General features: G+C 38.4%; 1 protein-coding gene across 3 annotated transcripts in view; it reads right to left on the bottom strand.

Annotated features, from left to right (window-relative positions):
- The window catches only part of CP (ceruloplasmin), a 23,288-nt gene extending 9,310 nt beyond the window's left edge, over positions 1-13,978 (bottom strand). Inside the window, exons 1-12 of one of the 3 annotated variants that reach the window (XM_065748259.1) lie at positions 12,996-13,978; positions 10,843-11,685; positions 9,550-9,794; positions 7,945-8,157; positions 7,305-7,478; positions 6,486-6,740; positions 5,313-5,478; positions 3,282-3,421; positions 2,394-2,534; positions 2,057-2,268; positions 1,387-1,537; positions 177-389 (exon numbers count right to left, since the gene is read on the bottom strand). In XM_065748259.1, coding sequence (XP_065604331.1) covers positions 177-389; positions 1,387-1,537; positions 2,057-2,268; positions 2,394-2,534; positions 3,282-3,421; positions 5,313-5,478; positions 6,486-6,740; positions 7,305-7,478; positions 7,945-8,157; positions 9,550-9,794; positions 10,843-10,997 — 2,065 coding nt within the window. In that variant the 5' untranslated portion in view covers positions 10,998-11,685; positions 12,996-13,978. Of the gene's footprint in view, positions 1-176; positions 390-1,386; positions 1,538-2,056; positions 2,269-2,393; positions 2,535-3,281; positions 3,422-5,312; positions 5,479-6,485; positions 6,741-7,304; positions 7,479-7,944; positions 8,158-9,549; positions 9,795-10,842; positions 12,083-12,995 lie in introns of those variants that run through there. The other 2 variants (XR_010622918.1, XM_065748258.1) reach the window with 2 other exon arrangements.

Raw genomic sequence — 13,978 nt, 5'->3', positions numbered from 1 at the left:
GCAAACAAGCTGTGAATTGAGGCAAGAGAACCTTTGCCAGGGAAAGGCCAACAGCAGTTTTTAGTCCAGAGGAAGTACTGCAATGAATCTGTATAGCAATGTAACTGCTCTGTCTGGGATACAGGCTGAAAAAAAACCCACAATCACCACCAAACAACAACAAACAGGACACTTACCTTCAGAATCAGGCTTCATAATAGCTGTAAGAAATGTATGTGGAAATAGATTTGCTGTGTCCTTTCTTGTTCCTTTTGTTATGAATGTATTTTGTGAAAAGTATATCCCATGAATATCGACTTCTGACCCCAAGCCCATCAAATGCCAGGAAATGACATCGCCTTTACACATCTGGAGACCAGGTTGATTTCCATACATATATCCATTAATAGCTGCAGAAGATTTGAAGAAGTAAACCCAACTTTGATTAACACAACTTAATTCTGCAATATGAATTAAAAAAACATTTAGATAAAATACTTAAAAGTAAATATAACTTAAAATGTACTGTGATGCCTTACGGTGACAAAAATATTAGTATTAAAATACTTTATCATCACAGCAGCAAAGCTAGAGAATCAATTCAAGCAAGAAAAGTTTTAAAACCCAGTACTTAAACACAATTTCAAACTGTTCTCACTTTCAGTGTCTGATGCACAGGGACCTGACTTGACCATCTGGAACCTTCACTGCTTTACACTGCAAAGGTTCTACAGCCACACAGAGACAATCCAAAACATTGCTAGTTCAAGTTAATAATTCTTACTCCTGTGCAAACTTTCCAAAGGCTGAGCCTCACAGGTGCCACTGGAATACTTACTGTTAAGTCGTATGAATAGTAGAAATGCCACCAAGGGCAAATATAAGAAAATGTACAGGCAAACGTGTTTTAAAGATCTTAAAGTATTTGCAAGGCAAAGAACTGAAGACAAAAATGTTCCTTCACGTGAGACTGGGAAGAATTTCAGTATCACAATATAGTCACCTTTAAGGAAACAATGATTGTCACTGTAAGGTGTCCTCAGCATTGGTGAAGTAATCCAGCAATGGACAAAAAAATACTCCTTTCAGCCACATCTTCTATAGAGCAGAGGACAGTTTTCCTCTTGTTTCCTGGCTGCATTCATGGGCTGCAATCCTCTTTCAGCAGACATGGAGGAGTGAGGTACATCGTCAACTGCTAACACTGAACCACTGTCTAACTGCTAACATTGAACTGATAACCACACTGACCTGAAACTGAGTTGTGTTCAAATATGGGCTGTTCCAATTGGAAGGAGATTAATGTCTCTGTTACCATACAGTCTCCCAATCTCCACTATGAGCTCATAGAAATAAAAAACTTACAGTAGCATTTGACCAGCAAAATATAATAAGCAATTTTCTTACAGTGCATTTTGTTAGACTCTTGGAAGTCCTCATCATCTTTGTCAATTTTATTAGGATCTAATGTAAACATCAAAATATTGTCATTCAAGTACCAGCTCAGATTCTCATCAAATACTGTGGCAAGTAGAAAAAACTCCCTGGTCACGCTTCTCTGTTGAGAAGAAATAGCACAAAGAAAAATAAAATTGAGTGAAAAGATCATGCCAGGAACAACAACAACAACAAAAGAAAACCACTGAATGTGTATATCAGTTTGAATATAATTCACAAGCTAGCGTAGATGCATACATTGAAACTTCATTTGAACAACACTAAAACTGTCTACCTGCTATATGTCGTGGGTAGATATCTGCTGCTAATGGTCTTTCTACTGGCAGGAATCACCTCCAGAAACAGATTCACATCTTGATCTTAAAAGTCTTTACAATTTTCTAGTCATTTTCATGCTACCTGAAACTTGAAGACTGATGATTGTGATTTCATAATACAGTGTCTGTTAAACAAACCCAGGCTGATTTTGCTTTTTATAAAGCACAATTTTTTTATTATTATTTTTATATTTCCCTCAGCGCACAGGCTGGATGGTGATGTGCAGAGCCCAGTTCAGGAAAAGAAAGCAGATTCAGTTATGATGATGTAAATGCTTCCATGCTTTTCCTTTTTGACTGACCTGTTTTGCAGAAGGAAGTAGAGTTCCTTTTCTGCACACCAAAAGAGGACCCACAAGGCCCGAACTGGTGTCTCTGACTGCATCCACAGCTGAGTAATAAAGCCAGGTTAAGCAGTCTGGATCTTGGTCTGTGGGGCCCACATCTTCAGGCACGTTCCACTCATATGTAAACGTAGCACCAGGACTGACGTGGGAGGCTGGAGATTCAGTATCTGTTACAGAAATTAACATTAGGAATTAATCCTAATTAAATTTGTTTATATTTTCACCTTTAATACACTGATGTATACAACAGCAGGTTCTCTGGTGCTTACAAGGTTCCCCTCCATAAACACACCTCTGGAGACAGTGCTGTACAATGCTCCCTCATTGCTCTTGTGGTACCTCACACCATGGGGCTGGATGCTAAATGGGCGGCTGGCGTTATTTCGGAAAGTCACCCTGATGCTCTCACCCACTTCTGCCTTGATTACAGGTCCTAGAAAAGAGCACAAAATCTAATTTTGTGTCAAGTGATGTAGCAATCACCACGAGCTCATAGGAATAGCTGCCTGTGTTTCCCACTGCAAATTAACTGCCCATGAGCTTGTTTGGCCACAAACATGGCCCAAATCTCATGGCATCCCAGCTGCAACTGGACAGTTCACCTCCCACGAGGATGCAGTGCAAAACAGGACAGTCCCTCCCTTTGGAAATAGATCTGCAGACATTAGTTCACAGGTTCGTAGGTTCATAAGGTTGGAAAGGACCTACAAGATCATCTAGTCCAACCATCCTCCTATCACTATCCCTACCCAACTACTAAATCAAATCCCTTAGCACCTCATCTAAACGCTTCTTGAACAGCGCCAGGGATTTTTGTAGTACTATAGTGTTTTTTTGTAGTACACTTTTTTAGTACCAATCTCAAACTCACCCCCACAACCTGTCAGAAGCAGCTAGCTTATAAACATGGGTTGAATTGCCTAGTCTGGCTTCGAAATTCAGGCCTGCACTTAGGAGACCATGGCATACTCCCAGAGGCAAGCTGAAGTTGACCACAGCATTGCCTTTAAGAACTTCACATACACCCTGACGTGGCTTTTGGAGGAAGCTGCAGACATCAGCATCTGAAGGAGGAAGGGAACACCAAGGAGGGAGGAGGTGGAAGGGCACTATTGGCCAGTCAGTAAAAGTGATATTTTTCTCTGATAAATCCTTATCAAAATCATTCAAAACATCTTACCTAAGAGTCCAAGATGTTCTTCCTCTGGGAGCCTTTTTTTATTTTCCATGAATGTATCATCTGTATATTCCTTGTAAATGGCCTTTTTATAAGAGCCACCAATTCTTGTCTCACTTCGTTCAAAAAATATATGAGATTCACTGTGTGAAAGAAATTGGAATAGATGCAAAAAATTCAATTCATTATGCTCAGCTCTATCAAGGCAGCCAGGATCTCAACCATACTTTCTGATCATATGCTGGGATTGTTTTCTGAGTTTCTGGTCAGCCGTGCATTTACATGCAGTCCAACACAAGAATGTTCAGGAATTCCGTTCTTCATTTTTTCATTAAGAGAAAGACATTTGTTAGAAGGATATTCCACACAAACAGGGTGATTGAGAGCACCCTCAGCAAGCTTGCAGATGACACCAAGCTGAGTGGTGCAGTTGACACACTAGAGGGATCATCCAGAGGGACCTGGACAGGCTTGAGAGGTGAGCCAACCTCCTGAAGTTCAACAGGGCCAAGTGCAAGGTCCTGCATCCAGGTCGGGGATAAACCCAAGCAGAAATACAGCCTGGGCAGAGAATGGCTTGAGAGCAGCCCTGAGGAAAAGGATTTGGGAGTGTCAGTTGATGACAGACTCAACATGAGCAGGCAATGTGTGCTTGCAGCCCAGAAGGCCAACCGTATCCCTGGTTGCATCAAGAGAAGCGTGACCAGCAGGTGAAGGGAGGTGATTCTGCCCCTCTTCTCTGCTCTCATGAGACCCCATCTGGAGTACTAGTCCAGTTCTGGGGTCCCCAACACAAGAAGGACACCAAGCTGTTGGAGCAGGTCCAGAGCAGGGCCACAAAGATGATCAGAGGTGCCCCCAAATTAAGGCACCTCCACTGCAAGGACTGACTGAGAGAGTGGAGGCTTTTCAGCTTAGAGAAGAAAAGGCTTGAAGGGGACCTCACAGCAGCCTTCCAGTACCTGAAAGGGGCCTACAAGAAAACTTGGGGGAACCTTTGATAAGGATATGTAGTGACAGAATGAGGGGAAGTGGCTTTAAATCAGAAGAGGATAGATTTAGAGTAGGTATTAGGAAGAAATTCATTACTGTGAGGGTGCTGAGATGCTGGAAAAGGCTGCCCAGTAAGGTTGTGACTGCCCCCTCCCTGGAGGCATTCAAAAACGGCTGGATGGATCTGTGGGCAACACGGTCTAGTGGGAGGTTTCCCTACCTTATAGCACAGGGTTTGGAACTAGGTGATCTAAAACATCCCTTCCAACCCAAAGCATTAGATGATTCTGTGATTTTGCTGTGTTGCCTTTATAAAGCCAGCATGCTCAGACTCATCAACAGTGATTTCAGATGAACATTTTATAACCTTGTATACCCTTCCAAAAGTACTTCTTATTAAAAGCTGTAAGCAAAAACAGTAGATAAAAACACACAGAATATGTAACATCTAAGAAAAAAATACTGAGATTTAGTCTACCTTTTAACTCTTGACAAAAAGATCTTACAATGTTGTATAGGCAGTTAAAGTATGGAGCAGGTAAGTATTGTTCAAGTCATTTCAGAGGGAAAAAAAAACACAAAAAAAACTAACAACAGATGAAACAACATATTCAGTGACTAGATTCAGGTTTTAAACATATACAGAGATGGAGCAAATGGCAGTGCTATAGTGTACAAAAGATTTACTGACTGCAGTGAAGTTAGCATGAATCCATCAGCTAAGGTGCTGACCACAAATTCCAGCTTTGCTCTCTAATTCAGTCATCAGCTGTCCTGAATGCTAAAGGTTTTGTCTACATATGACACTGCAATTCCTCTTCAACCCAGTGACATTACTAACATTTCAGCAAAATTTATCTTAAGATTGCAAGGGAAAAAAATGAACTGATTTGTTCTGATATTTATCTTAGCATTAATATTTAAGCAGAGCTGAGTACAGTGAGAAATTCTGCTTAAAAGCAAATTCTGCCATAAGGCTGGCCTTATTTAGCATGCTGACATCAATTCTGCTTGAAAGTGAAACTTCTTAGAGGCATTTACCTGTCAGCAATTAATTCTTGCCCTGTAAACTGGTTCAGGGCAGATGGGCCATAATTCCAGACAATTTCTTCAGCAGCAATGAAGTACTGTCTTATTTTTGTAGTCTCATTGTGATCTGTTGTGGATTTTCTACAACCTTTTACTTTGAAGAGGGCTTGCATACCGCCTGGAAAAAGCAATGTAGAGAAAATTAAAGTGAAGAAGCTGCAATTTATTTTTCTCCCCCTGACTCCAATAGCTCCTTCTCTTCCCCAGAGAATTCCTAGAGCACTGCTAGTTAGCACTTCAGACAAAGCCAGGTACTAAAAGACAGAACAATTCTTCCTCAAAATATAATCAACAGCTCACTTGTGAAATTCTTAGGTCTCTGTACCATATGAGACAGATCCACTAGCAAATGTCCTGCTAGAGGTACAAATAGCACCAAAAAAAAGTGTACTTTTGCAGCTTTATTGGGCCAGTTTGTAGGATTTACATGTTGCCCATGAAGTACCATCCACATTAGGATACTACTTGATGTGCTAGTTATCTCAAAACTTGTATCCTCTCCAGTTGAATTTGTAGGATTAAGATGTTCCTTCTAATGTCAGAATTTTCAGATCCTGGCGCCTGATTTTGAGTTCTGTGTTATTTCTGACTTTTGTCAGAAAGACTCACTTACAGGGGTATAGGTCATGTAAAAGTGTGGAGTTAACTTCTACATCTTTCATATGGTTAAAAAAAAACAACATGGGAATACACTAAGATACAAGCAAGACAAATGAAGATCATCTGATCATTAGCCAATGTTCCAGAATGCCTTTGCCCAAACACAGAACTAGCACTAACTTTTTTGTTGTCAAACAGAATGTTGTGATCAGTTACTTTCAGTAAGAGGTGAACATCAATATATTGTTTGTCTCAAATCCAAGTATACAAAAATGCAGCGATGCAAACTGCTGTCAATTGATAACAATTACCATTACCAATAAGAATGTCTTTGGTTCTGTGGGTACATTCTAAAGCCTATCTAATACACTTGCAGGCACTTCAACTGCTATAAGAGAGAGTTTTGTTACCTTGAGGAGAATATTGTCTGGCAAATAACCACATCAGGAGTAGTGCAAAAGAGACTCATTAAATTGGTAGCTCAAGCTGAAAAAAGAGTCTTGGTGTCTGTGACTTATTCTTTACCTTCTATATGGTCATTCACTTGGCAGCTCAGCAGCCATTCCCCGGGATTCTTCGGTATCATGAGAGCATCAATAAATGTAGCTGGGAAGAGGTTGATGGTGTCAACTCGATGGTGCCTTTCTATTAATGTCTGACCATGAAAGTAAGCTGAATGGATGTCAGCTTCATTACCCATACCAAAAAGATGCCATTTTACCTTATCTTCCACACACATTGTGAGATTTGGCAGGTATCCATACATGTACCCATTGATGGCTGAAAAAAATATTATTTATTACAGTTATCTTCACAGAGCTCAGGATCTTTACATCAAAAGTGAGTGTCATACAACCATTACTGTATTTTTCAGAGTGGAGAGAATCTCAGAACAAAATAATGGACCTTTGAAAATTCACCAACATGAGACACAAACTTTGTCTTCACATCTACCTGCAGCTCCTGCTGTGATTCTGGAGTCAAACGTACTTTTTTTGTTGACACAGTGAAAGCTTTTTTTCTGAACTACAATATTATATAGTAAAGTTTGTGACTTAAAAACAAAACTAAACTAAAAAACTCTGTCTACAGTGCCCAGCAAATTTTACTGCCAAAAAAATACTGAAAAAAATTTTGGCCCTTATGAATCTTTTTTCACAATTCCAAAGGGTTGACAGTCCAACACTGGTCATGGCTTTTTCTTTTCTTTTTAATTTAAAAGGAGCCTAATTCTCCAAGAACGTGTTTTGTTGTAAAAAGAAGTCTTTAAAACAGACAACCCATAAAAAAAAGCAATACCTCTTCACATCAATGGCAAGTAACATTAATATAAAGTTCTCTCACAGTGCATTTTATTGCTTTCCTGAAAGTCCTCATCAGCTTTGTCAACTTTGGAAGGCTCAGAACAGTATGTCCTGACATTATCCTCTAGATACCAACTGAGATTTTCATCCATCACAGAGAACATAAGGACAAACTCAGCATCAACGTATTTATCGTTGTCCTTATTCATTGCACCTGAAAAAGAAAGTAGCATATTCACTGGCAACTGGCAATATTTTCTCAGTTTCAAGCGTAGTATCAGTAAGGTTGCTGTTTAGTTGACATTCTGTTGTTTATCTTGAGCATGATCATAGATATAAACTCAACAGCCATGTTTGGAAAACAAAGCTTGGTTTTAACAGATGTATTAAATAACTTTGCTAAGAATAAATATTGTATGCGATAAGAACAAAAGACATTTGTTCTATACATTAGTGTTACACTTTTGCATTACTAGCATGAAACATTTTACTCATCTGCCTAGCACACAGAATCAAATTAAATCCCATCCTATAGGCATCCTACAAGGCAGCTAATCAACAAGACAAAATCTGCTATCTCAAAATAACTGTAGTCTCCTCTTCCAGCAAATTATTTCTTTACATTTATCAACTGCCTATATTGATCACCTTGCATATGCATTAGCTGATTCATGTTTTACCTTTCTTGCAAATTATTAAAGGTCCAACAAGCCCTGAGGCGACATCTCTTGGAGCATCTACGTGAGAGTGGTAAACCCTGGTTATGCAGTCTGCATCTCCCTTAGCTGGACCTTGATCTTCTGTCACATCCCACGTGTAAGTGTACTGCTCTCCAGGCTTCACACCATCATCTCTTTTTTCATAATCTTTGGTATTGTCTGGATAAAAAGCACCTGAGGAACAGCATGTTGCCAACATTAACATAACACATTTCACAATACAGTGTTAGAACAGTGCTTCAAAGCTGACTAAGCAATAACATGGCTTGAATACCAGAATAGAGGTAAAATAAATATTTTAAATCAGATGAATAGACCTTTTCTTTCTGTTTAAGAGTTCCTTTACTTGACTTTCAATTCTGTGGGTGTGCTTCAAACTGAATCCTTTATTTATTAGGAGGGCACAATGTACTTCTACTAAAGAGACAACGGCTCAAATATTTGTCAAACATTTGTTAAATATTGATCTTGGAATCTATTCTGAAACATTGCATCTGGCTCAATGGAACACAGGTATTGCTGAAATAAGAGCAACAGTGGTAAAACTGTAAACATTGTTCCACATGTTACTATATAGACATGCTGTTCTGTTCCTGTAGCATGTCAATATCAAGTCACATATTAGATGTAATGAAAACCTTTTAAAAATATTAGATATTGAACTGATATTTCATAATTTTTTTCCTACTTTTGACAGTAACTACTCCATAATTCACACAGTTTTTAAGGCCTATTAATAAAACTACCAGTGGCTATATTCTGGTGCAGTCTTGCTTGCACATAATAGAATGGAAAACTACTCAGTGAGGTACATCTGACAGAGAGTGAATTGTCAGGCTGCAGCGTAGGGGTTAGATGTCATCACACTACATCTAGTAGTTTTCAAGGAGAAAACTGGAAACATAGTACTTCCTCAGGAGGGACATGCTGCTCTTTCTGACAGATTACACTTATATTCAGGGATTGCTGTAGAAGATAATTTTGCACAGAAGATAATACAAAAATACTCTATAGATGTTAAAACTGTCCAGAAGAGAAGGTGACTTTTCCACATAGCAATAAGCAAGGAATCCACTGACTTCAGGGAAACTGCAGCAGTGTTTCACAGACTGAAAATCCTCCACTATTGCCAAGTAAAGTCTTCACTAATCCCAGTAGCATTGCCACAATACATCTGAAAGTGTGGCAGCTTTGTATCTCATAACTTTATTTACTAAGCTGGAGTCATTTCACTATTTTAGGTAACTTGTGGATCTTATATCTCATGTATGCATACAGCATTATGAATTTTGAATTATAACTCAACAGTATTTTCTTCACAACAGCACCATTTTTTCCTTCAGACATGCCTATATTACCCTTATTTCAGGTGAAATGTTGATTTTAAATAGTCTTTTTTATGAACCCCACTTTTGGCTCTGTATTTCACACTTGAAAATCTAGCAAAAGTTCTTAATCTGCTCCTATTTGAGTGCATATTGTTTTAGCACACAATTTGCTTAGGCAGTTGTATCTTTGATGACAGAATTTATCAAAAGTTTTGACGTAGACTGAACTCAAATTTACCTTCATTTTCCTTTGTATACCTTACACCATGTGGATGCAGCGTGTAGTTTCTGGAAGCAAAATTTTTCAAGTGAATAACAATGGAATCGCCAACTTCTCCCTTAATGATAGGGCCTAAAAAACCCAGCCAGGAAGGTTTCTCAACTATCACATCATATAAATTATTGGTGTACTGAGTGTAGACAGCCTTCTTATAAATTCCTCCTATCCTTTGTGGTCCTCTTTTAAGGAAGACTTCAGCTTGTCTGTAAAGAAAATATGCAAACACATCTATAATGTCAGATATTCACTTTATTTTTTAATAGCATTAATTAGCAGAGTCTCAAACAAATACCAAGTCTCTGTAGCACTGTGAACAATCTGTCTTCAGAAGCAAATAGAGACAACCAGACAGAGACTAAATGTTACACACCAACTAGGAATTTTTTTCTACCTATTTTGCAGACTGAAGGTAAGGGTATTTAATACAATTTTTCACTGCTTTTAAGTTAAACAATAGGTCTTCCTGCTCAACGTTTTTCTATGTGCAGGCTTCAATTTCTGTATAATTTTCCATAGCCAGTTAAAACCAACAAGTATCATGTTATGCTGCCTGCAAAGTTCTTTGCATTTTTCTCATTTCTTATATATTTCTTCGCAGTCCTCATTTAGTACAGTTCTACTTCATTTTAAAGGCTCTGAAAAAAATAGAAAGGAGGACTTCTTTTTTTCTATCCAGTATTTTCTTTGATGCCTCTGATATCTGAGTTTTCTTTATTTATTCTTTATGTCTTCAGGATATTCCCCTCTTCCTCACCACACTTATCTTTCATTTCTCTTTCTCACACTGCACAGAGCCTTCCTTGCAAGAAACATCCCAGCTGCTGCACCTCCGCATGAAAATCACCACTGCTAACAATGAACATCTAAAAAGGAAAATTGTGCCCAGTAGGAAAATTTTAATGTGTTAAATTTCTGAGTTAAAAATATTAAAGCAGAAGCCCTCCCTTCATCACTGGGACTTGGCTAATTCAGAATAACACTGGACATTTACATGATCATTTCCTTACCTCTAGTTAATGAAGTCACAAAAAGAATATAACATTGTACAACATTTTTAACCAGCAGAGAGTTGCAATTTAGTTCTTGAGCAAGTTGGGAAAAAGGCAAAATTCCCTTATATGTCTGCCATTAAATCCACTGACACCAACACAATTCATTTCACTGACTTCTCCAGGTCCTGCTCTGGTCCTAGCATCTAAAGCAGGCAATGCTACAAAATAAAACTCAATCAGCATAAACTACATTACTTACTCTTCTTCTGCAAAATGCTGTCCAGATATGATATTAATATTTCCAGGTGCATAGTTCCATGCTGTCTCTATAATCCCGATGTAGTACTTCCTGGTCACCGCCTCAGTTTGGTTACAGCAAAAGAACAGCACAACATTTAGGAAGTACAGCTTCATTTTGCATTCATGAACCTTGTGGAAAACATGAAATAAAGACACATAATGGGTACATGCAATTTCCCTTTATATGGTCTTTCTTTCCCACCCCCACCTTTCTTACACTCCTGGTTTGCTTTGGCGAATATAATAAAACATTGCACAATGTCTCCGTGTGTGAAGAGTAAACAAAAGATTCTGGTAACCTTGTTAGTTCTCGTAATCTTCAAAGGAATTTTCTCCATTTCTGCCAACTACTAGAATGCCAACTTAGACTGTTACTAGATTGTAAATCTTGTAGCTTAATTGAAGGAAATAAGTTTACTTACATTCCTCATTGTCTTTATCGCTGTTTCTGTAGCCTGGATACTACTGAGAAAATCATTCCAGAAGTCTCGCTGAAGATCACAATGTTTTAAGCACACTCTGAAAAGCTATAAACGACATCAGTTGCTCCTGTTGTGTCTCTTCTGACCTAACTGACAACTAGTAGGTCCCTGTGGGTGCAGACGTCTGCTGCATACTTACCTTCTGCTTTCGGAATCTACAGATCTCTTCTGCTTCCCCTTTGCATAGAAATCACTACACTGTCAAGACAGAGATGGATGAAGGAGGACTGAGGTTACTGCTATCAGAGCAGCATTTAGACACCAATGCATACTTGGAGAAGCTCTGCTAAACCACCACAGTTCCCACATAAATGTAACTTCTGCAAAAAGTATGGAAAATATAGCCAAAGAATAAATGAATTTGTCGTCAAGTATTGAGGCCAAGGCAGGGGAATGGTTGCATTCCATTTCTAAGCAAACTCAGTACTACTCAAATGGAAAAAAGACTCAGAAATTCCAGAGAATTAACTTCTTGTTCTATCCTCCTCCAGGCCTGCTACCAGACAGGAGTCACATAAGCCACATTCCCCAATGACTAAAACCATAACAGATGTATGAAGCTCAAGATTATCTTAACAGCTACTGTTATCTAAATTTACTATTCATTCCTGAAGGTTATACTCCTGTTTTACTCAAATTCTTCAAATATTTTGTCTTGACCTGTTTCACTGAGAAACACCACCACAATTGGACCTTAAACGCAGGACTTTTGAAAAGCACCTACCATGTTGTCATGGTTCATCTGAAGCTGTAGGCATAGCAATCCAACTGAAAACTTGCAAATTTTAAACACTTCTTTGAAAAAAATTATCCACAGACACTCTTTTGCACTCTGAGCACTGATCACACATTCAAAAGTGTAAGAAGTGACACTTCTCACTATACAACAGCTTCTTTGAAGCTATTTTCATAATGCTTAGAAAAATTAAGATTATTCTGGATGGAGGACTAAACTTCAGACCATAACTGAAGTGCAGCAGGTTTCCTTTAACAGAAAAGAAATCTAAACTTTGCGTAACTGAACTAAGCTATACAGACAAATTACTAATAGTAAACACAGTCCATACAAAAAATATTAATCAATATCACAGCATCACCTTTTGGAACCTTCTAAACAGTTGCACTAGATGGAAAATTCTGCTTCTGTCTAATAGACTGTAATCAAAGCCAAGTTCTGAAACATGACTGGATCTATCATGACATTCTGCAGTTCCCCAGCTTGGCATCATGTGCTCAGAACAACTTCCACACAGATTTTTTATTTTTCTTTTACACAGCCGACAGTCAGTGATCAGTGGAAAGGTCAGTTTGTTAAAGCTGCATATGCCTCTCTGTAAACTAAGTGAGGTATAAAAAAAAAAATGACAGTCTCATCTTATACTACTGAAATTCAAACTCATTCCCCAATTCACAGCATCATGTGCGCATCATATGTGCATACATAGGTGAGCTATTTGGTTTAAGCATGTTCAAATGACATTGGACTAAGAAGAAGAAAATGCACACATCAGTATCCTAGAGACCATCTTATTTATTTAAGGGTAAAAATGTAAGCATTTATTTGCATTAGGGCTTTGATGCTCTTCAATTATTCTGCCTGCATTTGAAAAAGAACTGCTGACAGTCTTACCTCTAAGTTTCAGCATTAACTCCTCACTAACAGATGGTTATGAACTTCAAGCCGCAGCTTTCTTCCAGGAGTACCATGGCGTATTTTATGTGTAGATTTGACCAGATAGCACATGCATTCCAGGTTCAGGAAACTTTCAAAAAAGGTTTTCTTGTCTGCCAGCATCGTGTGAGCTTTTCCAGGTTCCACAGGTCAAATTTTCCTTCTGTGGTTGGGTGAAGCCTGTATTCTGCAGCTGGAGAGCTAGTCACATCTCAGACATCACCATCAGAGCAGTCAGATACATCTGAATTTCAAGTCAGTTAATATTCCTTATAGGAACCCTCTTGTGCTGTTGTTTTGGGTTTGTTTTGCTTCTGGGCACCAGTTATTAGAGAAAGTATATTTAGGATTGAATGGAGTCTTTGATTGATTAGATCAAATTTAACTCTGCCTTACCTTTAGAAAATCTGTATCAAAAACCCACTTTTAGCCTTTAGTACTAAAGCCTTCAATTTCTAATTTATAAATCACCCATTTAAAAGTTCAGCAGTCAAGTCACAGTCTAGTTCTGTCCAGGGCAACAAAGATGTCCATATTTGGATTATGGATAAACAGGGTTGCAGAATTGATACACTCAACAAGAACTACATTATGCATCTCTTCTTTTTATTTAAAATAAGAGACATGAGCCTACAGTAGAGCAAAAATGTAGATTCACGGGGCACTATCACAATAAAAACATGAAATAATGACAGCTGAGCCTTGTCAGTGGTTAGATTGCCACCACTACTAACAATATTACTATGGAAAATGCTTTGACACCTTTGTGTCTTCTGTCAGCTACACTCAAGATTTCTCATTATAAGCGACAGGTGTTACTGGAAAACAGAGAAGATAGTTACAACAGTGAGGAAAAGGGGTGTTTTCAGCAGCAATGTTTAGATATTACATTGCTCTTATCCAGCACAGTAAAACCTACCTCATTAGATCCTGTGTGTATA

This window comes from Cyrtonyx montezumae, unplaced genomic scaffold (genome assembly GCF_038088225.1).
Source record: "Cyrtonyx montezumae isolate F1298 unplaced genomic scaffold, pur_monq_1.0 scaffold_5, whole genome shotgun sequence".
NCBI lineage: Eukaryota > Metazoa > Chordata > Aves > Galliformes > Odontophoridae > Cyrtonyx > Cyrtonyx montezumae.
This window is presented reverse-complemented; position numbering and strand designations above follow the sequence as displayed.